At 43.3% G+C, this 26,321-nt stretch overlaps 1 protein-coding gene across 46 annotated transcripts in view; it reads right to left on the bottom strand.

Annotated features, from left to right (window-relative positions):
* Window positions 1-26,321, bottom strand: part of RBFOX1 (RNA binding fox-1 homolog 1) — a 2,122,525-nt gene that overhangs the window by 179,674 nt on the left and 1,916,530 nt on the right. For 43 of the 46 annotated variants that reach the window (XM_080678210.1, XM_080678241.1, XM_080678221.1 and 40 more), the window contains one exon: window positions 9,427-9,669. In XM_080678210.1, coding sequence (XP_080534336.1) covers window positions 9,427-9,669 — 243 coding nt within the window. Of the gene's footprint in view, window positions 1-9,426; window positions 9,670-15,031; window positions 15,135-26,321 lie in introns of those variants that run through there. The other 3 variants (XM_080678223.1, XM_080678208.1, XM_080678225.1) reach the window with 1 other exon arrangement.

Raw genomic sequence — 26,321 nt, 5'->3', positions numbered from 1 at the left:
CTGGATACATTCTGTTCCTGATGCCGGAGGGATGGCTGACTGTCTGGGTTATAGTGACCTTCTTGCCAGAGTGGAGGAGCTGGAGAAACCATGAGTGTTTCAGTGTGATCTACATGCTGCTGGCTCACCTATCAGGCTCACTGACCTCACAAGGGTTTATTACTCTACTGGGGGCAGAACCCAGCCTTCAAGCTTCTGACCCTCAGGGAGCCTGTGCATGGGCTCAGACCCAGCTCTACATCAAGGTGATGCTTTAACATTCTGACAGCCTCCATGCTCTTCAGGGATGCAATGGTGGGAGCTCAGACACTAGTGACAGTGTTTTGACCCAGAAGCGCCTGGCAGTGAAGCTGGCTGGAACATATAACACCATTGAAGGAGCAGGGCCATTGACACTACCACCAGGATCAGCAGGAGAGAACAAGATAAAATAAAGGCTCTTTTTAGAAGTCCCGAAACCTTTGCGAGTGTCAGGCCCCTTAGTGGCTGAAACCTCTGGCTAGGAAACAAAATAGAATGTCAAAGAGACATGGAGCCTCAACTCACAGGGCCCGGCTCCCTCCTAAAGGCAGAGTTGTGAGCTCTATTTCAATGTGGCAATAACCCTTAGTAACTGGATTTTGAAAACTGCTGCAGAATCCAGGAGATAGAGAGATGAAAACGGATGGTCAAAGCAAATAGAATGCACGGGGAGGGGCATGGTTGAGTAGAAATTTCCTTTCAGGATGTCCCTGTTCTGGTTTCTGCTGACATTCACTGTTCTGACATCCGCTGTGTGACCCAGGCAGGTCCCTTCTTTGAGCCCCAGCACTGTTCATAAATGAAGCAGGTAGACCAGATGGTTTTTTCAAGCTTCTAACATTCTATGAATCTCTTCACTGTCTAACTGAGGCATCAAAGGTGTCTTTTTTATAAATCTGAAATATTACTTCCTCAAAGGGTTAAAGTTTCTAATCTCACCTCTTATTAAAAAAATAAATTCAGGTTACAAAATTATGTCAGGGTTTATAAACTCAGTATATGGGCAGATAACAAAAATGAGTGAAACAGAAGTGAACAGGAGAGTGCATAAAAATCCAAATTGCTGTTAACTCTTGAAAAAAAATATTGTAACACTGGGTGAGCAGTGGTTCGATGGACTGATTGGGGCACCCTCTTTGGACAGACCATATGTCATCTAGACTACCACAGGGTCCCCACCAAAAGGTCACATAGAATCATGCCTATGGTTTCATTATTCCCATATTAATGGGGAAATGAACTACGAATGTTACCTTTGTCTCCATTATAAACCAATCTCTTTCAAACATGTATGTTACTTGCCTGGACATGAACTGTTTGAGTTTCAGCTCTTCACTTATGTGATTTCCTTACATCTGTGCAATCAGAGGTTGAACTAGGTAAACTCTGGTTCCCTCCAGCTCTAACACTGAAGGGTTGGCTGAACCATCCACGGACCCTCATGTCACAGAACACAGCCAACTTCTTTCTTCAGCCTGGAATCCAAATAGAGTGTAGAATTCACATGAACTCATTCTGAACTTGCACAATGTATGGTCACAAATTAAGAGCAGGAGCTGATGGTGAACTAATGAATGATTCAAATACTGCCCACAGAGAACAGATTAATGCCTGCTTCTAAATTCAGTTAAAAACAAACAAACAAAAGCACCTAATGGGATTATGAGCTATGCAAAGGCAATTAGGTTCTTTAAACACCTAGATCAGTCATTGGAATAGTTCATAGACGGCCTACTTCAACATCAAATTATCCAATCATTACACTGTGTGCTAATACTTGTTCACACAGACCATCATCTTAATCAAGGATAGAGACTGCTTAGTGATACTGAGAGGGTGAAATTCATGACATTGAATACAGATCTGAAAAAGCACAAAACCCAGAAGAGAAAATCAAGAGGAAACTTTTCAGATGGCTTCAAGACTTGCAATTGAAATATGACAATTACCAGGAAACAGTAATTTGAAATCAGAATATGTCAGATCTTTTCTTAAAAGCAAGATGTATTTGGGCCTTATGAACAGAACTTCAGTCAAATATTCCTCTAATAAATCTTAACCTTGTTTGTCCATGACCTAGACTCAGTTTAATGAACAGTTTGTATCAGTCAGCTGTGCTCAGGCATGAGTGATTGAAAACTACCTGTATGGAAATAATTAAATAAAAAAATTACCTTTAAAAGTAAATGTGGGAATTTGAGTCTTCGTTTGACTCTTAAGACATGAAATTACACAATTCTTATGATGTATTTATTCTCCCACAAAAAAAAAAAATAGAATGAAGAATTCAGGGTAAAGGAGAACACTCCAACTTTCCCTTCTGAATGATGTGATCATCTCATAATTACAATGGTTCACATGGCAGAGCATTTACTATGTGCCCAGCACTGTGCTACGTCCTTCATTGGCATTATCCTTAGGATGTCATCCCTACTCTAAGCCTCCATACACCAAGGAAGAAAGTAAGGTTACATCACATGCCATTGGTCCCCCTGAGGGTCAGACAGAACTAAAGTAGAAACTCCAAGCTCCTTACCTTGATTCTGCACTGCTTCTGATAACACCTGCAGGTGTTTATTTAGTGCCTTTTTCCCAACCTGTCATGAGGTTCTTCAATCCTACCAAAATTCACAGCCATAGCCCCAGTCCCAGACCCAGAGACCTGGGTCTGTGCTGCTCACAGTGATGCCTGCTTTTTGCAGAATTATCCTAAGTTTGACTCAATCATGCTTTTTGGCGACCAGAACTGGACATTGTGGTGCAAAGGGGCTTTTGAACAGTAAAATGACCCTAGTATGGGGTAAGAAAGGCCTTTAATTTATCCTGCAAGCCATGGGCCATTTATTCCAAAGCATATATAGGAGGCAGAAGCATGACCCTCAGCCTCATGAGGGAATCAGAGGCATTACCTGTGTCCTTAGAGTAAATGTGAACCTTAGGAAAACAGAATTGGTGTTGACAAAACAGCTCAGCCACACTGTCATCTGAAAAGACAATTTTGAAGCCACCGAAACATGTTATTAGAATTTGCTCAAGGCATGCTCTAAGCCTGGGATATTGTACATGCTTGGGCTCTCCCAGGCAAAATAAGTAATTCCCAGGCAAAGAATTCCTTTCCTCAACAGCAATCTGCCCAGAGAAGAGGCCACATGTGTGCTGGGCAAGCCTGGGGGATGCCTTCTGGGCTTTGAGCCCTTAAGACTTTTGGTCTTGAGTCTGACACACTTGGTTTTGAGCTCCAGCTCCTCTCTGTTAGCTATAGTGACCAGGAAGTTACTTGCCTCAGGTTCCTCAACTATAACCTGGGGACGATAATGCCTCAAAAATACTTATTTTTTGGTGATGGAGAATACACATGGGTCCCACTGTGGGTCAGACAGAACTAAAGTAGAAACTTCATATGCGATTATACATATAAAGTGCTTAGAACATAGTTTGATGCTACTGAGCAAAAACTATTATGTTTGAGATTTTTATCCCCTGATTCCTGTTTTGACATAGCTATTTACCCTATTTTTAGACATGGTGTCCCTCAATGATTTTTCCAAGCTTTTAATGTAAGCCCATGAGGCCACAATCCTCCACCTGGGAGAGGCACTCTCTGGTGTTTTATTATTCATCTCTAATGGTTGTTTGGAAGGAAAGAGGAAGGCAATTTGGAGAAAGACAGAAGCAGAATGGAGGTAGGGAACCGTAGAAATAATATCAAAGAGGTCCAATGACCAACCCAAGATACTTCCACTTATAAATGGTGGAGCAGAGGGACACAAATGTTAAGATTCCCTTATTTTTCATGGTGGAGTAATATTCCAGGGTATTATGCTAAGTGAAATAAGTTAGGCAGAGAAAGAAAATATGATTTCACTTATATGTGGAATCTAAAGAACAAAATAAATGAACAAACAAAATTGAATCAGATTCATAGACAGAGAGAACAAACTGATGATTACCAGAAGGGTTGGGGGGCTGGTTAAAAAGTTGAGAGGATTAAGAAATACAAACTGGTAGTTACAAAATAGACACTCAGAGGTGGACAGCAATATTTGAACCCAGCTGTCCACTACAGCGGATTGGGAATAACAACATTGCCAGATAAACCCCAGAAACAACCTAGAGTCCATGCAAACATGAAAAAGAACGAGTTACATCCCAAAGTGAAAACAAAAATGATCTCCCAGATATAAACAGTGCCAATGGGTGCTTAATAGATGTTAAACCTGTTATATTGAGATTGGCACTAGGGAGAAGAGGATATCAAGACCTATTCAGAGATGGAGTGAGCTAGAATACAGAGAGAGAGAGGATAAAGATAGAAATAGAGATAGAGTTAGAGATAGGGACAGAGATAGAGGTAGAGGTAGAGATAGAGGTAGGTCAGATAGATAGAGACAGAGACAGAGATAGGGACAGATATAGAGGTAGAGTTAGAGGTAGAGATAGACAAGCAAGCTGCTTTAGATAAACGCTTGTGTTCCCACAAAATGCATATGTTAAAATCCTAGCCAGTAACGTTAATAGTCATGGGGCGGGGGGCGGGCGGGTGGCTTGCGGAGATGACCAGATCATGAGGGTGGAGCCCTTATAAAAAGAAGTCCTCAGAGAGCTCCCTCACCCCTTCCTCCATGTGAGGACACAATGGGAAGACATCCAACTATGAACCAGGAAGTGGGCCCTCACCAGACACCCAATCTTTTGGTGCCAAAATCTTGGACTTCCCAGCCCCCAAATTGTGAAAAATAAATGTGTTTGTTTTTTTTTAAGCCACCAGTTTATAATACTTATGTTACATCAGCCTGAACTGACTAAGACACAGGCATATACTTGCATTTGCATAAAACACTCTAGAGGAAAATATTAGGGATTGGTACATGCACTTTCTAGCAGGGAGACTAAGAACTGGGCTTGAGGGCATTAGGGAATTTTCATTTCCATTGTAGACCTTTTCTAATGTGTGGCTTTTTAACCACTAACCTGAATCAATGCAGTAATAATACTAAATTTAATGACTAATTAACAAAAAGGAATGCATTGAGAAGCTTTCCCCACACTTAGCTACATAATTGACTTGCAGAACAGAGCCAATGTGTAAAGGATTAAGAACAGGAGGTCATCACCAACCAATGTCTTATCTTCTTAAGGGTATTAATGATGTCTGGAGACACAACACTCAGTGAAAGCAGCTGAGGATTAAGAAGAAGTTGGTTCCTTAAACAGCTCTTCTCTCTGTCAATAGAGGCCCGAGCTCTAGGGAACAAGCTCTGGGACCCACATTCTTTCTCCCATCAGATCCCAGAGCTGGTGGGAGACTTTCAAACAGACTGCAGAGGTGTTAAAAATAGAAGTTAAGTTGCTATTGGAGATACACGGAGAATTCACCACTTGCAAATCTCTAATTATAATATGTCAAAAGTAAAATACCTTGTCAGGAGCAGTATCTAATATAATGCAGTATTGGCTCTGTCAGCACAGTGATCCATGATGTGTTGGGAGGCCCGCATTAAATAGACATTCGGCAGGAAAATGTCCTGCAGGGATTCATCTCAGCCCTTGGAGGACTGAAAGGATGAGCGGGGAAGTCTTTGCTGTCTGTACTTTCCTCCACTCTGGCTGGGAGCTCTAGGTGCAGCCTGCTTCCCTTCTACAGTCTGTACTTTATGTTAAATCATGTGCATACATTAGAAGTTCTTGGAGACTAGCAGATGGATAGATCGTTTCTCTCACCCGAAGCGACTGGGTTTCTCAAAGAAATGATGGCCTCCACAGTGCTCTGAGATAGGCATTAAGCACCATGCCTATGTGTCAGAGAACAGTTAGCGTTATGGCAGGTACAACACTAACCCATGGGGAAGAACTTAGGTGGGCTAATACTGGATTGGGACAGCTATGGGTCTGACCCACTTTGAGGCTCAATTCCTTCCCTAGGAAATGCAGAGCCTGAAGGGAAGAGAAGGAGTACTCTGTGCGGACACAGAGACAATTGGAAGCAAGCTTCTCATCAACCATGTTCTGCACAGTTGGGCCAGGAAAGCTCAACTCAAAAGTAGGTCACAGACAGAGAAAGCATCTTCCTTTTTGGCCAAAGGAGAGAAGCCCATAGGCATGTAATCATTTGCAGCAGAAAAGTGGATGGCCCCTTCTTTGGGCCATCAGGATCAACCACAAAGCCACCTGCCTCCACTGATGATGGTTCTCTTTCCCTTTAAAACTTCCCATGAGAGTATGTACCACACAAATATTGCCAAAGAAGGCAAAGTAACCAGCCCCTCCACAAATCCACACACTCCATACCCAGAGAGGTGCTCCTTGCCATTCAAATACTCTAGATATCGCTGTCAGAGCCTAGGTTGCCCAATTTCAGAAATGATGCTGTTGTTTCCATGCTTTAGGACACATCACATTGCACTGAGAACAGAACACACATCCTATTATCTCCAGTGGCCCTTACGCTCTACAGGCAGAGCACAGGCCTGCTCACCCGTGCAGCTCCCTGCAGGGCCTGGGCTCTGTGGACCGTCCGCATGCTATTTAATTTTAATTGTGTTGATCTCTAAAGAATACTTTTTGTGAGAGAAGGACGTTGAGCATGTCAACTCCCTGACTGGATTAAAATTTTCTTTTAGGTAGGCATAATTAACCCTTTCTTTTAAACTCTCATTTTATAAGTCCTCTGGCTCAAACTCTTTTCAATGACTTCCCATTACTCCTAACGTAGAATTCCACCCCTTATCGAACCCACCAGGCCTGTGGGGTATGATACCTACTGATTCCTTCCATTTAGTCCATTGTCACTTTACCCCCAAAGCCTCTCCACATGCCCTAGATACACTGGCCTCTTTTTAGTTCTTTGAATGAGTCAAGGTCAGGACTACTGACCTTGTCATTATTTCTGCCTGAAAAGCTTTGTCTTCTCACCTTAAATATCATCTCCTTGAAGAAAGGTTCCCAGACTACTCATTTGTAAGCTGTGCCTCTGCTCTTTTATATTCTCCCATAGCATCTGTCTTTTTCTTAAGAGCATGGATCATCATTTGTGTTTATATAGCTGTTTGGTCGCCACATGTTCACTCTGCCTCTCACACTAAGTTTCAAGAGGAAAAGGACCATTTCTGTTTGATTCAACCACATTACCTACTATGAGTCCAGGCCCCAGTAGACTTTTAATCAATATTTGTGAATGAATGAATGTGTGACTGACTGAATGAATGAATCTTCCAAATCAGCAGTATAGTTGGCATATGTTGAGGCTTATTGTCTGATTTAACCTTTTTTTCCATCCAAAAAAAGCCTCCTGAAGCCCTATCACCTTGATTATCACAAAATAAGCAGCAAGCAAATAAACAACAACTCTATCACTACCATCTGGTTGTCAAAAATGCAAATACCTGTGAAATCAGCAAACACATCTAATAGACTCAACCCTAAGTTGTAGCAGCAGCCAGATACAAAAAGGCACTAGTGGTGCTATTCACAAGAGCCAAAGGTGGAAACAACCCAAGTGCCAGTCAATGAATGAATGGATAAACAAATGGCTTATCTGTATAATGGGATAGTATTCAGTCATGAAAAGTAAGTGCTGTACATTTTATAATATGGATGAACCTTGAAAACATTTTAAAATTGGAAAGAAGACAGACACATAAGGAGGCCCGGTGCACGAAATTTATGCACAAGAGGGGGGGTGTCCCTCAGCCCAACCTGCACCCTCTCACAGTCCAGGAGCCAGCGATCAGGGGAAGGCGACACCCCCATTACACCATTACTCCGGCCAGGGTGTGCAGGAAGCTTGGCTTCCTCCATTGCCAGGGAAACCCAAGCCTCCTGTTCGCTCCATGGCCGCAGCCATCTTGGTTGGATTAATTTGCATACTTGCTCCTGATTGGCTGGTGGGCATGGCTTGTGGATGTAGCGGAGGTAAGGTCAATTTGCATATTACTCTTTTATTAGATAGGATATATAATTTCATTTCTATGAAAAATCACAAATGGCAAATCCATATAGACAGAAAGCAGATTAGTGGTTGCCAGGAGTTGGTGGAAGGCAGGATGGAGACTGTCTGCTTAATGGGCATAGAGTTTCCTTTGGGTGATGAAAATTTTGAACTGGATAATGGTGATGGTTTCACTGCACTCTGAATGTACCGAATGCCATGGAACTCCTTACATTAAATGGTTAAAATGGTAACTTTTCTATTTTGTACAATAATGAAGAGGGGAAAAGGCAATAGAAAAGTTTAGAATGTGTATTATTTTTTAAATTCTCCAAATCTAACCTCCAGGTATCAGGTATCAAAGGCACCAGGTATCAAAGTTAGTTAACGGTTGCTTTTAGTTACAAGAAATGCATCATGCTTTAAAACAATAAACTTCACCAACACTGGTTTCCCAGAGGCCTGAGGGCAGGCAAAGAGGCACGTCAGCCTTGCACTTACAAAAGGCTCTAGCCTTGAGGCTGGGTGAGTCCAAGCTTCCAGAGAATTCTGCAGAAAAGGTTCCACAAATGCACATGTACATCTGGAGGGTATGGTTACTTTCGGTCGCTCATAAACACTGTTTCATTTTTATAATTACTTTGTTGAAGATTATCTTTGATTCATAGCTAATAACATTCATTTTTAATGATGATAGTATTATAATGTTTTGTTTTTGTTTGTTTGTTTGCTCGTTTTAACCCATTTACCCCATTCACCTGCAATAAAGTTGACTCTTTTGGGTACATAGAGTCACATAACCCCCACCATCAACATACAGAATGGTTTCACTGCCCTGCAAGATTCTCTTCTGCTTCCTCTCTGTTGCCCAGACCTGCACACCCCAGGGCGCAGCAACAACATGGAAAAAATAGGGACACACATGAAGACTAGGATGCACCTCTAACGCATTAGGCTAAACTGGGGCGGGCTGGTGCAGAGATGCAGCGTGGCTGCAAATGGCCACAAGATTTGTGTTTGGGGCAGCGGAAATATTTCAATAGACTGTGGTGATGGTTGCTGGACCCTATAAATACACAAAAAGCCTCAATTGTCTAGCTAAAACTGGTGTATTTTATGGTATGTAAATTACATCTCCCTAAAGTCATTTAAAAGAAGGCTACACAGTGTATGATTCCATGGAGATGACATTGTTCCAGAAAAGGCAAAACTATAGGAACAAAGAGTAGGTCAAAGTTTCTTTGTACAAACAAAATGCAGTCAACGAAAAATGTGCCCATTTCATCAATTAACAGGAGAGGATGCCTGGTGATAAGGTATCTTGGCAGAACTGGGGTGACAAGGTCAGGGTTAGGGGCTGCTTTATGGGCAGGACGCTTGGATGGGGGTGCACCCTGCTGTCACTACCGGAACCCTGGGAACCAGTCCTGCCTGACCCCCTCCCACCCGTGCCCGAGGCGAGCCTGGAGCCCACTTACTGTGGCGGTGCCCGAGACGGTCTGCGCGCTGGTGTCCGCGGCGCTCTGCTCCGAGTGGGACTGCGCGGGAGGGTACAGGTTTAGCGTGTGCTCGGGGACGGTGGTCTGGCCGGGGTACTCTGGCGCAGGGTGGGGGTGGGGGGCCGTGTATTCCGCGGGGATGCCGTTCTGAGGGGGAGCGAACTGGGCCGAAGCGTAAGGCTGAGCCATTGTGTCAGGGGCAGCTGCTGCTTCCTGATTACCCTGAAAAAATCAGAGGTGGAGAGAAGGAGAAAGCGTGAGTGGCCACCGGGCAGAACCTTTCCCCAGGCCCTGGACCACAGTTACCGGACACAGTGCAGGTGCCCGAATGGTGCCAAGAGCCTGAGTCCGTGCACCCCAGTTCATCTTCCTCAGACGCTCTGAGGAACTAGTCACCCTTATTTATACAACCCATTCTACAGATGCAGACATCAAGGCTGCGAAACCAGAAGTCACTTTCCTCAATCATCCAGCTCAACAGCCCCAGACTGGGAGGGTCTGTGTCCCACGGACCAATTTATCTGGCAGATCGTCCTTCTTTCATTCCCATTTGGGGACATATGAGCATGGTGTTGTCTCGCACGACAGCAGAACCTTGCTCTGATACTTAAAACGCCAAAAGCGATTAAACCGAACATGCATGTTCCTGAGAGGAGAGACAATTCATCTAAGCATTTGAATTTAATCAAAGTTTTATGTGTCTTGGCACACATGATGGGATTGGGGGGGTCTTGTTAATGACCACAGTGTGTGTGTGTGTGTGTGTGTGTGTGTGTGTGTGTGTGTGTGATGTTCCAATGAAAACTCAGGGCCTAATTTGGACAAAGATGGCCCTCTGTGATAGCCCCATTTTAAGTAATTCTGTAGAGTGCTGGACTTAACTCAGCCTCGTTAGTCAATGCCTCCCCCAGCCCGTCTTACTTTTTATAAGCACAGAGTATTATATAACAATTCACCCTTCAGATCTAGGCAAAACATGCAGTGTGATCATTACAGCCAAGTGAAAAGAATTAAACACACACACACACCCTGAATTCAAATGCTTCCATTTCAGGAAACATCTATCTCTCTCCACCTCCACCTCCACCCCCACCCCATAACTCTACTACCCTACCCTACACACACACACACACACACACACACACACACACACACACACCACAGCAATCGCAGCAGCAGAAACTGCAATCCAGAAGTCTGAATTGTCCATGGTCTCAAGAGATGGGATCGCACAGATAGTCAGAAAGAGACAGAAGAAAACACCCTAGCAATTAAGCACCAAAGAGCTGCTTTGCCATTATCTGTGGTCAATTAGAGGTGACTTCGGCCCTCCTACAATGATAGCAGGGCCAACATGTCAGAATCGCTCCCATTACCTCCGTCCTCACCACCAACATACGAGCACCTCTTCGGTTAAAGCAACATGGTGCAGCGGGGACATTCTAACACAGAGGGAAACGAAGTTTATTCTCACAGCAGCACACAGAGCCAGCTCATTTGTTTAGAGGGGACTGTAATTAGAATGTTAAAGATGACACGCTGAAGAGGACTTAGCTTAGGCTAAGTTTAAAACATTTTGCAAGTGAAAACATTCCCATCAGGCCCTTTCCTCCCCCGGCATAACTGTTCCAAATGCCTGTGCCATGGGCAGCAGAAATGCACAGCCACTTCTTTCTAATGCGTTTCCGCAGCATTTGGGGCTGAGCTGGGTCTGTCTGTGCTGTGGCTGAATCACTATACGTGACAGGAAAAGTTAACCATACCCATCCCTAGCAAACATGAGGTCACTCATTGTCATTGCCACTCAGTGTTCACTTTTCTTCAAGGAAAAATGCTCTGTTCCTTTTGGGGTGGGGGGGACCCTTCCCCTCTCAGCCTAGTGCAGATGTGGCTGAGCCCCGCCTCCCATGACCCATAGATACAGTCATGTGACCTGGCCTGCCTAATCAAAGGGTTCCACTCTCTTGCCCAGCCGGTGTGGCTCAGTGGTTGAGCATCAACCTATGAACCAGGAAGTTATGATTTGATTCCCAGTCAAGGCACATGCTGGGGCTGTTGGCTCCATCCCCAGTGGGGGCCCTGCAGGAGGCAGCCGATCAGTGATTCACCCTAATCATTGATGCTTCTATCTCTCTTTCCCTCTCCCTTCCTCTCTGAAATCATTTAAAAATAAAAAAAATTTAAAAAAGTGTTCCACTCTCACAGTCACCAGGATGTGTGTTCATGCCCAACTATCTAAACCAGTCAGCGAGTTAAACCCTTGTAATTCTAATGAGGTGCCTGAGACTTTGCTGGGGTTTTGGGAGGAAGTCCTCTTCCAATGGTCATTGGCAACTGTAAACATAATGTAAGCCTGAGCTGCCAAGAACCACCCCTTGAAGAGGGACTGCCTAAAGCTGAAGTCAACCTAGAGGAGAGTGAGCCCAGAAATTGATAAACAGATAAACTGAGTCCCGTTGAGATCATCGGAGGTCTTGGATCCAGCTTTACCTGCAGTTAGTAATGCTTTAGTCATGCGAATCGGTCAAGGTCTTATTTTGTTTAAGCTACTTTTTCTGTTACTTGCAACCCAAAGGGCCTTGATTAACAATCCCTCCTGAAAAAAATCCTCTGCTGCTTATGAGCCCGCAAGCATCCTTTTCTTCTGCCGGGCTGTGCAGGGAATATGGCCTCAATTACAAACATTCCAAATGGATGCCACTTCTTTCTGGCCGAGCAGAAGGCCCAGAAACTACTGGACCCGAGAACCCTCCAAAGAGAAATGCATGGGGACAGATCCCACCTCTGCGCAAAGGTCTGCTGCAGCCTGCCCTGCCTTCCACCAGGCTCAACTCTGAATTGAAAGAAAGGCTTGTGAGAACCCCAGGTGAGGCCTCCTAGGGAGCATACAATGATGGCAGGAGCAATGGTAGCGAGAGACGGTCCCTAAGGACAAAGGTTTCTCCACCACCTCCAGCAGAAAACACAATATCATGGGAGGGAACCCTGCCCGAGTGGCCTTTCCTCACTGCAGAGCAAGCTCAGGAACAGTGACCCAGTCCCACAGGCCCCAACAAGATGTGCGGGCTCTCTGCTGGGATCTGAGCTCTCTCTGTTTCAGAGAAAGAAGGGCCTGCCCTCAGGAAGCTTGTGATCGCTCCATTCTCCCACCACCATCAAGTGTCAGTGTTCCATCAGCCAGACTAGGGTGTTAACCCTTGGTGAGTGTTAGAGCTCCAGCTTGGATAACTCTGCCCTCTCAGGCCCGAGGTCTTGCTTCAGAAGGCTCTGAGGACACCCTAGGAAAAGCAAGGACCAGCAGGGGCACCACTGGAGCAGGGGCAAGCCACCCGCCTTTACCAAACTGGTGGCATTTTGGTACACCCAGGGCGCTGAGTGCTAGGAAGTGTGTCTGTGGTCACCGAGGAACCTGCAGGCACATTTGGGTACACAGGGCTCCGACTGCACTCCTGTTCCCGGTGCCCAAACAGATGTTGGCGGGACCCCCCATAGTTACTTATTAACACTGACAGCAGTTCCAGAGAGATCCTAATTAATATTCCTACCCTTTGCACTTCAGGCTAATTACAGCTAATATTTAATTAAGATCATTGTACTTCCCATGGGATTGCTTTTCACCTTCAAACGGCTTCAGAGGTGCCTTTGCCTCCTCCCTAGTGATGCTGCTGGATTCTTAGCATGGAATGAGTGGTCTGACATTCACATTAAGGGGACCTTTTCCACTCCAGTTCAAGGCGAATCTTGGGCCCGTGCACAGGTTAAAAGCTGAAGCCAACTTCGTGTAGGAGACAGTGATGGGCAGAATTATTTGGAGCATTCTGGCTAGACATTCCCTCATTTGCACAAGTTGCCTTCTTTCTTCTCCTCCAAGGCCGAACTCCCACCTCCCCCTAAATAAGGGAACCCGTGACAGAGATTTGGGCATGTACAGAGTCAAGGTGCTGGTGGGTGTTCTGAGTTGACTGGGAGGGTGACTCTGATTTGCATGTTTACCCCCACATCATCGACGAAGTGCTTCAAGAGATTTTGCAAACCTAACATCTAATTTTCAGTGCCTGAACTTTCTTGGGTTGCTGCTAAATACACAAAAGGCGGGGGTGGGGGGAGGGCCAAGGCCTGATATTTTTAAATCCGATAATGCTCCTGAAGAACTAGGTAGAAACTTGAAGGGAAGAACATCATTTAGGATAAATGTAGGGGAAACTTCCTTGTTCTCACACACCAAACCTCAATTAGAGCAACTCATCAAGGGCCCGATGATGTGGGACCTCCAGTTACTGAGAGCAAATGGATATTAACATGCAACCAAGTCTGGTTCACCAAAGCAAAAAAAAAAAAAAAAAAAAAAAAAAATGCCGTTTCTATTTAAATATTTTACTGAAGCATGAAATAGCCAGGATATTATTGCTATTTTAAGACAAACACCGTAATCTGTCTATTAGCATAGCGTATCGACTCGGCTGCACCCAGACGTTCAGCAAGCCTTTCCTCAAACGCACGGAGAAGCTCTTTGGTCACCGAAACATCCTTCATCCTTAATCTTCTCTCCAAGGTGCGCCCAGAAGACAGAGGCAGAAAATGAGAGAATTCCCCCACACACACCCCCGCTCCCGCCCCCACCCAGATATCTCTCTTCTCCATTCATTGCCCTGGATGGTTGAAAAGAGTAGTTTTGGAAAGCTAATAAGAGAACAAAGGGTGGCAGCCCATTTGACTTGGCAAAATATTTTGGCTCAACATCTAATGCAAACCACATTTCAACTGAGAAACAGTCTTTACGGGGCAGGGCACAAAACGGGTTATTCTTTGCAATGTGACTGCCAGACTGTCACTGAGGGGGAAAGTGGCTGTTTTCATAGCTGCCGAGTGGACTTTAAAATAATCAAGGATGTGTGTGTGCATGCCTGCATGTGTGTTTCCCCAGCTTTCATAGTGACACTTCCTGAGCATCTTCTCCCCTTTTGCTCCTGGAATATTTTGAACTCAATCTGAATCTTGCCCTGAAAACCCTCTTCTGGCCTAAACTCAGCCCTTATAATGAAGACATGCACAGGGATTGTCCAGCCTCAATGAAGCAGCTCCTTGATCTGTCCACACAGCCACGGAAAGCAGCTACTCCACCATGGGACCCCACTCCCCCCATCCCCCCAGCAACTCAGATTCACTGGAGGGAACTATCCATTCTTGGTTGCCCACAGTCTCCAGTCGGGCCGACAGTTTGTTTTCCTTTAGTTTAGTGGCTGATCTGTTCTACTTCTCTGGCAAGAAATCTCGCCTATGCAGAGAAAACCTCCAGTGCCCAAATGAGAGAAGTAAATTGCCTCTTGCCCCCGGGGCATTGCAACAAAGAAGGAAAATGCAAAATTACACCATTAACCTGCTAGTTCCAAGACCAGCTCAGTTCCACACATCAAGCAGAAAGCCGACACACACACACTCTTGGCTGAAATCCTCTCCTCTCCCCGGCGTGATTCAAGGAGCAGAATATACATGGCACAGAGCAACAGAGACTCCACCGCAAGGAGAGATTGCAGCTTAATTCAAATCACAATGGCGAGTGGAAAATAAAATGGGAAAAAAATACCTGCTGCACCATCCTGCTTGCTTTCTCCTCCATAAACTTAGCAGCTGTCCTAGACCCACACCACAGAGCATCTGCTCAAAGCAAGCCTCAGCTACGAGCCGGGGTGTATGCGCTGTGCAACGTGTGGATGGCTGGGGTGTTGCGGGAGGGGGAGCTGAAGCCGCCTGGCTGACCTCCCCCTCAACATCTGACTGCTCCCCAAACCAACCCCAGATGGGACTCTTTCCGCCAGCGAGGCCTGGCCCATCAATCATAGCTCGCTCCTCCTCCGGCTCCTGCTCAGTTTCAGAGTGCACACTGAGCAGATGATTATAGAGCGGAGGAGGAAAAAAATACACACGTACACACACACCTCACCACACAGCACTCGACTACATTAATAGCTGTTTAAAAAACATTAGAAATGCAAGCCTATGCATTGCCTGGAGCTGGAATTTTTCATTACTAAACTAAATATACGGCATGCGAAGTTATGAAATCCACTGGGGGAGCTTGCTACTATCCTATTTTGCTTTAGATTTTTAAGAGGGGGGGGGGTGGTGGGGTAGTACAGGAAGACAGAGGAAGGATGAAGAAAGAGCTCAAAGAGATAGAAGGATCATTAGGGGTAAATTTAAAAAAAATACCATGAGATCATTGGGCCTGAATTTGTAACCGAGCTGCACGATTAATTGTAAAGTGATCTTCACATACTGTAACTGGCAATCGTTGGGAAGACTTGGAGACCCCGCTCCTCTGCAAACCAGCTGTGTGATCGAGACAAGTTGTTGCAATACACCGGGCTCCAGTTTTTGCTTCTGTTTAATGGGAATAATGATGAGTGACTTCACGGGGTGATAGTGAGGGTCAAAATCAACTCACAGCAAAACAGACACAGGGGCCTGGCTTATAGCATCACTGTATACACAGATGCATTCATCACAAACAATAGGATGGTGGGCCAAGGCCAAGACCATCTGGATCCCTATGGGATATGCAGTCAAGAGGTGTAGCGGGCTCTTAGGAAAGGAGCCCACACGGGCCACCAAGCCCCAGGGCTGATGAATGCCATGAAGGAGACACATAGGGGTCTTGCTTTCTCCTGTTCTTGAACGTTTATCTCTTCCTTGCTCATTGTTTTTTCTTCTCTCCCAATGAGCAAAAATAAAACCTTGTGCAAAAATAATCCCTGGCGATCTCAATACCAAATGCTGCCTCTTCATTTAAGGCTACAAATACTCTGTCCTTTCTTTATTATTAAAAATACAACAACCAGAGTGAAATGTCAAAACAATTTCAGTTTTTATTTGGTCGTGTCTTTCTTGCTCGTCGAGGGAGAGGTTTCGAGAGTCCCACCCCCTTTCCATGGACAGCTGCTTATCGCTGAGATGCCTCGCTGGGGAAGGAGAACTCTTGCTACCCTGGAGGAGATGGATGGGGTTTCCAAAGTGATTAAACTTGTAATTAAATTGTGTAACAGAGGAGGAGGCGAGGGCAGAGGAGGCTGCCTGGAAGAATTGAACTTTCCTGCTGGTCTGTCAGTGGTACTAGTTCAGGTAATTCTTGGGTGATTTTTTTTTTTAAATTCCAGTTCCCCAGGGTTGGAAAGAAAATCTGGATAAATGGTATTTGTGACATCCTCGCACCTCCATTTTCAATCATGCTCTGGGGATACAGCTCAGGCAGCATGAAATAAGCACTGTTTCAGGTCCCCACAGGGATATGCCGGCTCCTCTCAGAGCTGTGTAACCTCAGAAGACCTCAGCCCCTCCCTCCCTGACCCCAGCCGCACACGTGGACTCAGCGGTCACTCTCATGAGCTGTAAGCTTTTTTCCTGTCCTTACTGATAACTAAAAAGTCAAACTTCTGTCCTTCAAACAAAGTATAGGGGTATGGCAGTTTCCTAGAAAAGCAAGGACAGACCAAGACAGAAAAATTTCCTGTTGAAGGATATTCCGGGGAGTAATAGAGAAAATACTAAAACAAATCAACATCCCCCCTCCAAAAAACAATAACACCCACTAAATAGAGAAGAACATTTCAGGTGGAAACAATCAGAGAAGCAAGGGGACATTGGTTCTCAGCCAATGGACCATCAGATCATGTGGGGCAGTCTCATAAAATAATCAGATACCAGGACTCCACCCCAATCCTACTGGTTTAAACTCTGAGAGTGGGGTCCAGGCTCTGTGTACAACTGCCTGAGGTCATTCTGATACACAGTCCTGATGAAAAGTTGGGGAAATTTTTCTGTATTTTTCAAACTGTAGGCGTGATACCTTGAGATATAAAACCTATGTAGGGGGTGATCACGCCAACATTTTAAAAATGAAATAAACTAGACTACACTGGAAAAGAAGAGAATAAAATAGTTAAGAGTTATTTCATGAAACTTTTATGTGGGTGAATTGGGTTGCAATGTAACATCTTTTATGGATTGCAGTAAAAGAAATAAAATTAAAAATACGATGCTAGGCAATGCCAGTGCTTGTTATTATCGTATCTTTTATCAGCGCTGTGACTATGGAATCAAAGTCAAATGTTGGGAAGTCAAGTATAATGGCAGAGTGATTGGCAAGTTATTCAACTTCGGTGTGCCTCAGTTTCCTCATTTATTAATATAAATAGTAATACATATTTTTCTTCCCAATGAGTCTCTTATGATGGTTTTGGGAGAAAATCTACAGAAATGTGTTTTGTAATCCAGGAAGCCCTAGGAGGGCATATGTCCTGCTCTGGGGATGAAATCAGTCCCCTCCTAGCTCACTAAAGTGTATTGACTTCTCATCTCCCGTCTGCCAGCTGCTGAGGTAGGCACTTTAGTCCTCACAACCACCGCTGTGAGGCAGATATTAAAGATACAAAAACTGAACTCCCAAATAAGTGAAGACATATTTTTCCACGATGGGAGCTCTTAACATAGTTAAGTAGCAGAACCAGAACTTGAACCTAGTTTGGTCTTATCAAAGTATTCCTGTCACTGAATCCATACTAAGATGAAGATGGAGATGATGATGATGATATGAAGATGGAGATGATGATAGTGGTAAGGATGATGATAAAGATGAATATGATAAGGCTGATAAAGATGATGGTGGTGGTGGTGATGATGAAGATGGAGATGATGATGGTGATTGTGATAAGAAAACTTTCCTTGAGTACTAACTTTGTACCAGTCATTGCGCTAAGCACTGAGGATACAAAAGCCAAAAAGGCAGTTTTACCTACATTACTTCAATTACCAAGAACCCAATGTGGTTCATATTGTCATTCCCTTTCCAAGGGAGGTAGAGTTGCTTCCTCACACCCAAATCCATCAGACTCCTAAGCTCTACATTCTGAAATAGTTGTAGATAAGGTCATATCTGACCTCAATTAGGTGAACATACCAACCTTTGTTTCCTAACTGCACCGGCTTACAGAAAAGCATGTCTGGAACAAAGAACTCTAAGATTACTCTGAGGCCCTAATTCACAAAAACAAACAAACTGCAAAGATAATAAGAATCCATGTCACAGATTTAAGTGAAAGCAATTTGTCTCCTTTCACTTTCCCGGCCCTGACAGGGAAGCAGAGAGAGAGGCCAGAAGCCATCTTGCTGTGGCTGACAAACACCAGCCCCAGAAACACAAACCGAGTGGGTGGCAGGCTCGCAATGACGAGGTGTCATGTTTGCAAAATGTTCTATCCTGACTTTCCATTTGGATCACAGAAGGCAACGTAGAGGCTGCTTTTCTCAACTCCTTAAAAGTTAGTGACTATCAAATATTTATGGCATTTTGTACAAGTCTGGAGCCTTGATGTGGTTGCTTATGAGGTGATATTTCCAAAGGGAAATAAATGTGCGTGTCTCTAAAAAAATTAGCAGCCTCCGGAGCAAGTGAAGTTCCCACAATGGGACCAGGCACTTAGGAAGATGGGTTTTCTCATCTTGCTCATACCATCTCCGGGGCTCAGAGGGCCCTGACTTACCCTTTAAAAAGTTCATTGAAGTTTAACCTTATACACCATTCGATTTTGACATTTTATATATTTTTACATTATATATACACTGAGTGGCCAGATTATTATGATCTCTGAACGTATAATAATCTGGCCACTCAGTATATATGAGGCCCAGTGCATGAATTCATGCATGGGTGGGGTCCGGCCAGCCTGGCCAGGGGGCGGGGACATGGGCAGTTGGCCGGCCTGCCTGCTGGTCGAACTCCTGGTCGAGGGGACAATTTGCATATAAGCCTTTTATTATATAGGATATACATTGAGTGGCAAGATTATTATGCATTCAGAGATCATAATAATCTGGCCACTCAGTGTATTTTTATGTCTGTCTCCAACTAGACTGTAAACTCTATGAGGACAGAAACCTCACCTGTTTTTCTCAGCACTGTTGCCTCAGGTATTTCAAAGAGTGGCACAAACACACACACACACACACACACACACACACAATCAAAATGTTTTCTTGAATGAAAAAATAAATCCCCAAGCTAATCTCTTTATCCCTATTGCTATCAAGAAATGCCCTGACTCACCCAGTACCTCAGAGCACTGAGAAATAAGCTCAGACCATTAAATGTTACTCTGCACTGTTGAAAAAATCCCCTCTCCCATTGGACTATACCAATGTTATACCCAAGGGGTTTTTGTTGGAAGGTCATGCAGATAGGGCTCCACCTATCTGTATGTGAAGTTGCTATCAATATCTTGTTATTTCCTGTTATTAATAAAAAGTAACAACCAGAGAAGTTGATATGAATTGAGTTCATTCTAAGCATCAGCCAATGCAAGTCACTATATATACAGTTCCTGTAGGGATAAAGTTAGATTGTATAAGTATTATTCTTTATAAATTTATATTTTTATATTTTCAATGAACTTATTTTTATCACACTCATTTCCCAGAATAGGAAGTAAGAGGTATTGAAGCTAGTAAGTGAAAGATGTAGACCTCAAACCCAGCTCTTTCTCCAAAGCTGAGGTCCTTTCAAGCCAGCTGTGACTGACCTCTTTGTTGGCTAAGATGAAGGGTCATATCTGTAAGGGTTACAGTGGAACAATTCAATGACTAATCTCCGAAGTATCCTAGCCAAAGTTACAGGTTTGAGGTCTTATTCATGCTACTCAAGATCCAGAATCTAAAGGGTGTTAATGATGATGGTGGTGATTACAACGTTATTTATAACAACAGTAATATAATCAAAAGGGCTCTCAACATGTGCTTTCCACTGCCCTAAATTTTCTATAATTGTAACTCTATCAATGGAGTCCACGCGATAATGGGAACACAATCATTATTGTCATTTTATAGATGGGAGGTTTTGAAAGAATAAGAAAATAATCTGAAGTCACCCTAATTAAGTAAGATGAACCTCACATTTGTGCCAATCCAATGCTGACCCCAAAGCAGGAAGCTGAAAATAATTTAGAGGAAGTTCATGATACCCTTCACCCTGGTTCCCCAAATAGTAACCTCTTGAATTACTATAGTTTATTGTCAAAACCAGAAATTGACCTGGTGTGACCACTCTTCTACATTGCTGTGAACACCATGAGGAGTTTGGGCTGTAAAAGTTGAGCTGTTGTGAGTGTATTGCTATCGACAGCATCACAACCTGGCCATTGCCATCAATCCCTGAGTGACAGTGGGAGCTGCCCACCACTGTTCCATACTTAGGGTTGTGGAAAGGAGGGTAGATGCATTAGCAGACGATTGACCATGCAAACAGATTTATTAGCAAAAGGTGTTGTCATAAGGGAAGGAGCAGATACATGCATTTTTAGTTATATTTCAGTAAGGAGTCCTCACTTCCTGGGTATGGAGGAAACCTTCAATCTTGAGCAGACTTTCACTTTCATAATCTATCTCCTTTCACAGACTAAAGAAGCGAAAAGTATTCTCACCACCACCACCACCACCACCACCAAGGGTAACATCAATGTCAAATTTATATTGGAGACGAATTCCAATGACTTGCAACATTGCTAATACTACCTCATTTAGCCAGATCCACAAAAGGAAAAGGATGGATTCTGTTCCCTTAAATAGCTTGTTTATAGTTACCCTGCAGATATGATTTGGAATAATATCACTGTGTTACCTATTTCATCACAGCTATCCAGAGGATTCTCTGCCTGCTTCCAAAATAGGAAATTGATAGATTTAATATGAGGCAACTTTCTTTGTAAGAGAGGAGGTCACTATGCATACAGATGACACCAAGTAGCCTAGAGAGATACCAGCTCCACTGTGGATGTTGCTGAGTACAGCATCCCACTAAGTGTCACCAAGGGTCTGTCACTAGATTTTAAAAATTGGGAGCATTAAATCACACTGCTAGGAAGAATCATAGACTCTCCCCATGGAACGATACAGATAATGAAATGTTCTAGCAAAGGGGAAAGTAAACTTTAAAGATACATATTTGTGCAAGGGGTAGATACCATTGTCTTGTACGTGGATGGATTCAGAGGCATTTCCTCTCATACCACATTATGAAAATGGAGTTTTCAGGAAAGTTTATGTTCCAGTGCCATCCATCAACATTTCTTTTCCTTCTTCTTTGGTCCCTTCTCAAAGCTGGATGCCTAAATACAGCTGGACCAACCCCATGGCCTTGAGGACACATGGCACAGTATAGATACAGAAGTGACCCAACATCTGCATTACAAATTTACAGAAGCAGACATTTGAGTGTATTTTCAGTTATCCCGTTTCCTCACATGATTACCAGAGGCCTCTTGGGAGCTGGCAAACTCCTCAAGGGCAGGTACTGGAAGTTTCATCGTTAGTGTTGCTTTCTTTTTTCTGCTATAGTTTGTAATCAGATGTTTGACATGATAAATATCTGTTGGCTTGCATTCACCTCACTTGTAGAAAAATGTCTAATCTGGTTATGGCAACAGGCAAAGATGATAAAATATGACCTTGTCTTCCATTGTGTGTTGCATAAGTTTTAGCCTCTAATAGTTTGCCAACTGGAAAACAAACAAACAAAAATAAAGGGCTGTCATAAAATAAATGATACTTGGACTTGGAGGAAATGAAATTAGGAGAGATTGCCAGAAAGCAAGGGCAATGAACTATTCAAGTAGACAAGAGCTTGGTATTCATGCAATTGTTTCCGCAGTTAAGGATTGGGCATCTGCTGGAGGGCAGGTACTGGGCCAGGTTCAGTGGCTACCATGGTGCCGAGAATAGATGAAGCCTAGGTAGCTCTGTAGCTACAGATGGCAGGAGTCACAGGCTAGACCAGGAATTTACAGTCCAATGGATATGTGCCATGAGAAGAGAAATGGAAGGAGTGAAAGGGGCTCATCTATCCCCTATTGTTTATGGAGAAGGGCTTTCCAGAAGAACTGATGTCTAAACTGAGAGTTGAAGGGTGAGCAGGAAATAACCAGGTGGTATGAAACAAGTTGACAAAACAATATATGGAAAGGCCAGTTGTACTGTTGCTGTAGGAGGAATATCTCATACTCAGGATGGCAGAATCAATGAAAAAGAAGTAAAATAAAAAAAGTGGTGAGGCTATTTTCAGAGCCATAGGACCTGTACAAAACAGAGAAAGAACTGAAATAGGGACCTGGAGGCTGCTGGATGGTACGGCCCTTGAGGGCAGAGACTAGGGTCTGCCTTATTTAGCACCAGATTCCTAGCACAATTAGAATGGTGTACAGAGTGTGGATGCTCAAAAACATTTGGGGTAAATCAAAGAATAAATCCAACGATGCTAGAGACCAGGATGAAACTAGTCAAGGGAAGAAAGAGGAAATGTAAGAGAGGGATCTGATCATTTAAGCTGCACCCTTGACATTCCCTTTCCCCTTGAAGCAACTCAAATGCTTGAAACTGAAGAAATAAACAGAAAATAGTTGGTCAATTTAGGTAAATCAAAAGAATAGAGGCTCATTACCCTTTTCATCACCATCACAATAGCTTAGCCAAGGGTAGGATATAAAAGTTACTAGGACACTTACACATTATCTGTTTGAGTCACACATACCAGGTTGGAAGGTGAGTAGGATGGGCACCATTCATACACTTATAAACAATGAGATAGCTGAGGCCCAGGTAACTCAATGAAATGCTCAAGGCACCATGAAAGACAAGGCCATAAAAGTTCTAGCTGGGATTTGAACTCTAGTTATACTTCCAATGCACCCTAATGCTTCCTAAGTTTTCCATTCATATGACCCCACAAGTCTAGTTGTATAAATAGCCTTGATTATATGAAGAGTTTTTGGGTTTCCTACATGCCTATTTCATAAATGTTTATATGGAGAATAAGGAAAACAAATGTGATTATGACAATTGAAATTCTTGTCAGAACAAAGGGAAAATAAACTTTTATTGGCCTTACAAATTCAATATATCCCAACTAAGGATAAGCATGCCATTATTGAAGTTATTACTTAAAAACAATTAAGTCCAGAGGAATTGATTGAAACCAAAGAGCTCCATCTTCCTAAGTGAAGAGCCAAGTTTATAACTGGCCCTGTCTCAACATAAGGGTTTCTGCGTCCCTGGTCCTCAACTAAAGTACCACTTGAGCCTGGAGAACCTTGACTTCTTCACTTATGTTGCATCAGTGAATAAGCATTATTTTTTTCTGTAGATCAGGATATGTGAGATTTTCAGGAAGATTCCTGAGTGAATGCTGAACTGCCTGAGAGGGTCACACAGTTTGGATTAGAGCAGGGTCAGAATCACTGAAAAAAAAAAAGAAGAGTTTTTGTGAAATGTCACACTGGATCCAAGCAAGGCAGTGGGTTCTCAGAAATATGGGAGAACTCTGCCTTAATTGTACATGAGAGAACTAGCCTACCGGCAAGACATTTTATTCCAATATTAATAGTGTGAAAGCCTAGCCATATAAATTGTGTGGTCACTTAAGAGATTCAAGTTAATTTATCCAAACAACTCCAGGGAAGCTACGGCTAAGAAAACTGAAGCTGATGGAAGGTAAGTAAGTTTAATTCAAGAGGCCTGCAAGGAATAGCCTTAACATACTTTCAAATGTGATAATGCAGCCTGTGTTTTTTTGCAGCAAGTATGTGCCCATTGGCAGCACTTATCCTCTTTACTAACTAGTTTCTTATTGGACTGTTAACATGCCTATCTTTTTCAGACAGAATGGAACATTCTTGGAACCCACTCAGACAAGACTAAAAATTGTCTTTACAATCAAGTATTACTAACTCGTATATCTGACTTAAGTTTATTGGACATCTACTGTTACAGGTTGAGTTGTGTCCCACTCCACAAATTCAAATGTGACCTTCCTTGGGAATGGAGTAATTCCAAACATAATTAGTTAAGTAAAAGGGAGGTCATACTAGAGTAGGTGGGCCCCCAAACCCAATGTGGTTGTTCTTATAAAAAGGGGAAGTTTGGACACAAACATGCAAGCAAGAACATCAAGATAAAGGCAGAGACTGGGTAATGCTTTGACCACCAGGGAACGTCAAAGATTGTCAGCAAACATGTAGGAGAAAGGCATGGAAGAGATTCCTCCTCATGGCTCTCAGAGGGAACCATCACCTTGGTCTTAGACTTCTGGCCTCCAGAACTCTGAGCCAATACAGTTCTGTCATTTAAACCATCCAGTTTGGGTACTTTGTTATGGCAGCCCCGAGAAAATGATACACCTACTATGTGCTAATCACTGGAGACACGGGGTTAAGCAAAGTCACTCCTTACCTCATGGAATTTAGGGCCCAGGGATAGAATTAAAACCTCCCAGCAAACCAGCTAAGAATGATGTAATATCTTGTCCTCTTATTCCATTCTTTACAAGAAGAGGAAGTTGGTGCACATGCCAATTTTTATGCAATGAAAACTCATTCTAACTCTGGGAAGCAGACTTTGTAATCCCAGTGGGAGAAGTTTAAGAGCTTGCAATATCTGTCCAGGCACTGTGGTTCCACCCTGGGCTGTCCTAAAGTGGCGGCCAATAGACAGTTGGTCACTGAGTGGTTGAAATGCAGCTAGTCTGAAACAAGGTGTGTTGTATGTATGTGTAAAATGCACACTGTATTTTAGAGATTACCAGGAAAAGAATGTAAAATATCTTCTTTGATCACGTGCTGAAATGATAGTTTGGATATATTGAGTTGAATAAAATATTGAGATAAAATTCACCTGTTTCTTTTTACTTAGTTTAATGTGAACACCAGCAATTGTTTTTAAACCTACCTATGTGGCTCAGATCGTGGCCCTCATTATATTTCCGTTGGGCAGTGCTGGAGATGCCCATTGGTTCTTGGGTCACAGAGCCGGGTTGGATGTGTGTTGACCATTGACTAATGGATGGGCAGAGCTGGGATTGAACTCAGACCATTGGCATTTGAAGTCCCTGCTCCTTCTCAATACCAACCTACCATCTTGCCACCACAGGCAAAATATCTTTAGAAAAAGCTTCATGGACATGAATCCAGCAGAGGAAAGCTTGATGCCCACACCACCCCTCACCCAATCATTGTGATGTTAAAATTCTTCACTTTACCTGACCCTTTCTGTACAATTTCAGCATCAACCCCAAGGCAGCCTTCACAGAAGGTCGCTTCGGAATAGAACATAACTTTCACTTTATCGAATCCGACTAAGCTCCCAAGGCTCTGAAATCTGTCTAAAGTACCTATTTGGGGACAGGAGAGGTAAAAAGCTTTTAAAAGCTTGTTTTAACTGTGAGTGAAATCAACTGACTAATATTTATACTGGGCAGCTTTCTTCAAAGATGAAATAAACTCTACAAATAGCCTACAGAGCTCAGACACTCGCTGCGTGTGAGGTCAGGGAGGAGCCCTTGAACAAGCTCCGATATGCAGGATGCTTCAGGCATCAGCAGACATTCTGAGCTAGATCTTATTCTGCAAGGTTATCCATTGGAATTCGTGGAAGAGAAACTAGGTTGTTTTAATTTTTTTCTTAAATCTCACAGACATGTGGTAGGATGCCTTGCTTTTATCCATTCATCCATTCAACCATTCAGTCACTCACAATATGTTCCTGGACTCTGTCTCAGGCACTGAGAAATATTTTTCATCTGTGTCTGGCACCTCAGCATCAGCATTGGTTTTTGCATTAGTATAAAATAAACATTCAGGCATGAGAAAAGATTCCTTGCTTAAATGGAGATTAAATATGAATAAGGAGAGATACAGGAATATGAATGATCAAAGTAAGTGTCATGGACTTATAAGTTTACGTACAAATTATTATGGGGGTCAGAAAGGAAGCCTTCCAATTCAGAGAGAGAAAGTGTATTGAATGCTTTTTGAAAGCTGTGATGATCGAGATGAGTCTTA

Source organism: Plecotus auritus (genome assembly GCF_963455305.1).
Source record: "Plecotus auritus genome assembly, chromosome: 7".
Taxonomy (NCBI): domain Eukaryota; kingdom Metazoa; phylum Chordata; class Mammalia; order Chiroptera; family Vespertilionidae; genus Plecotus; species Plecotus auritus.
Note: the sequence above shows the minus strand (reverse complement) of the source record. Positions and strands in the feature narration are given on the sequence as shown.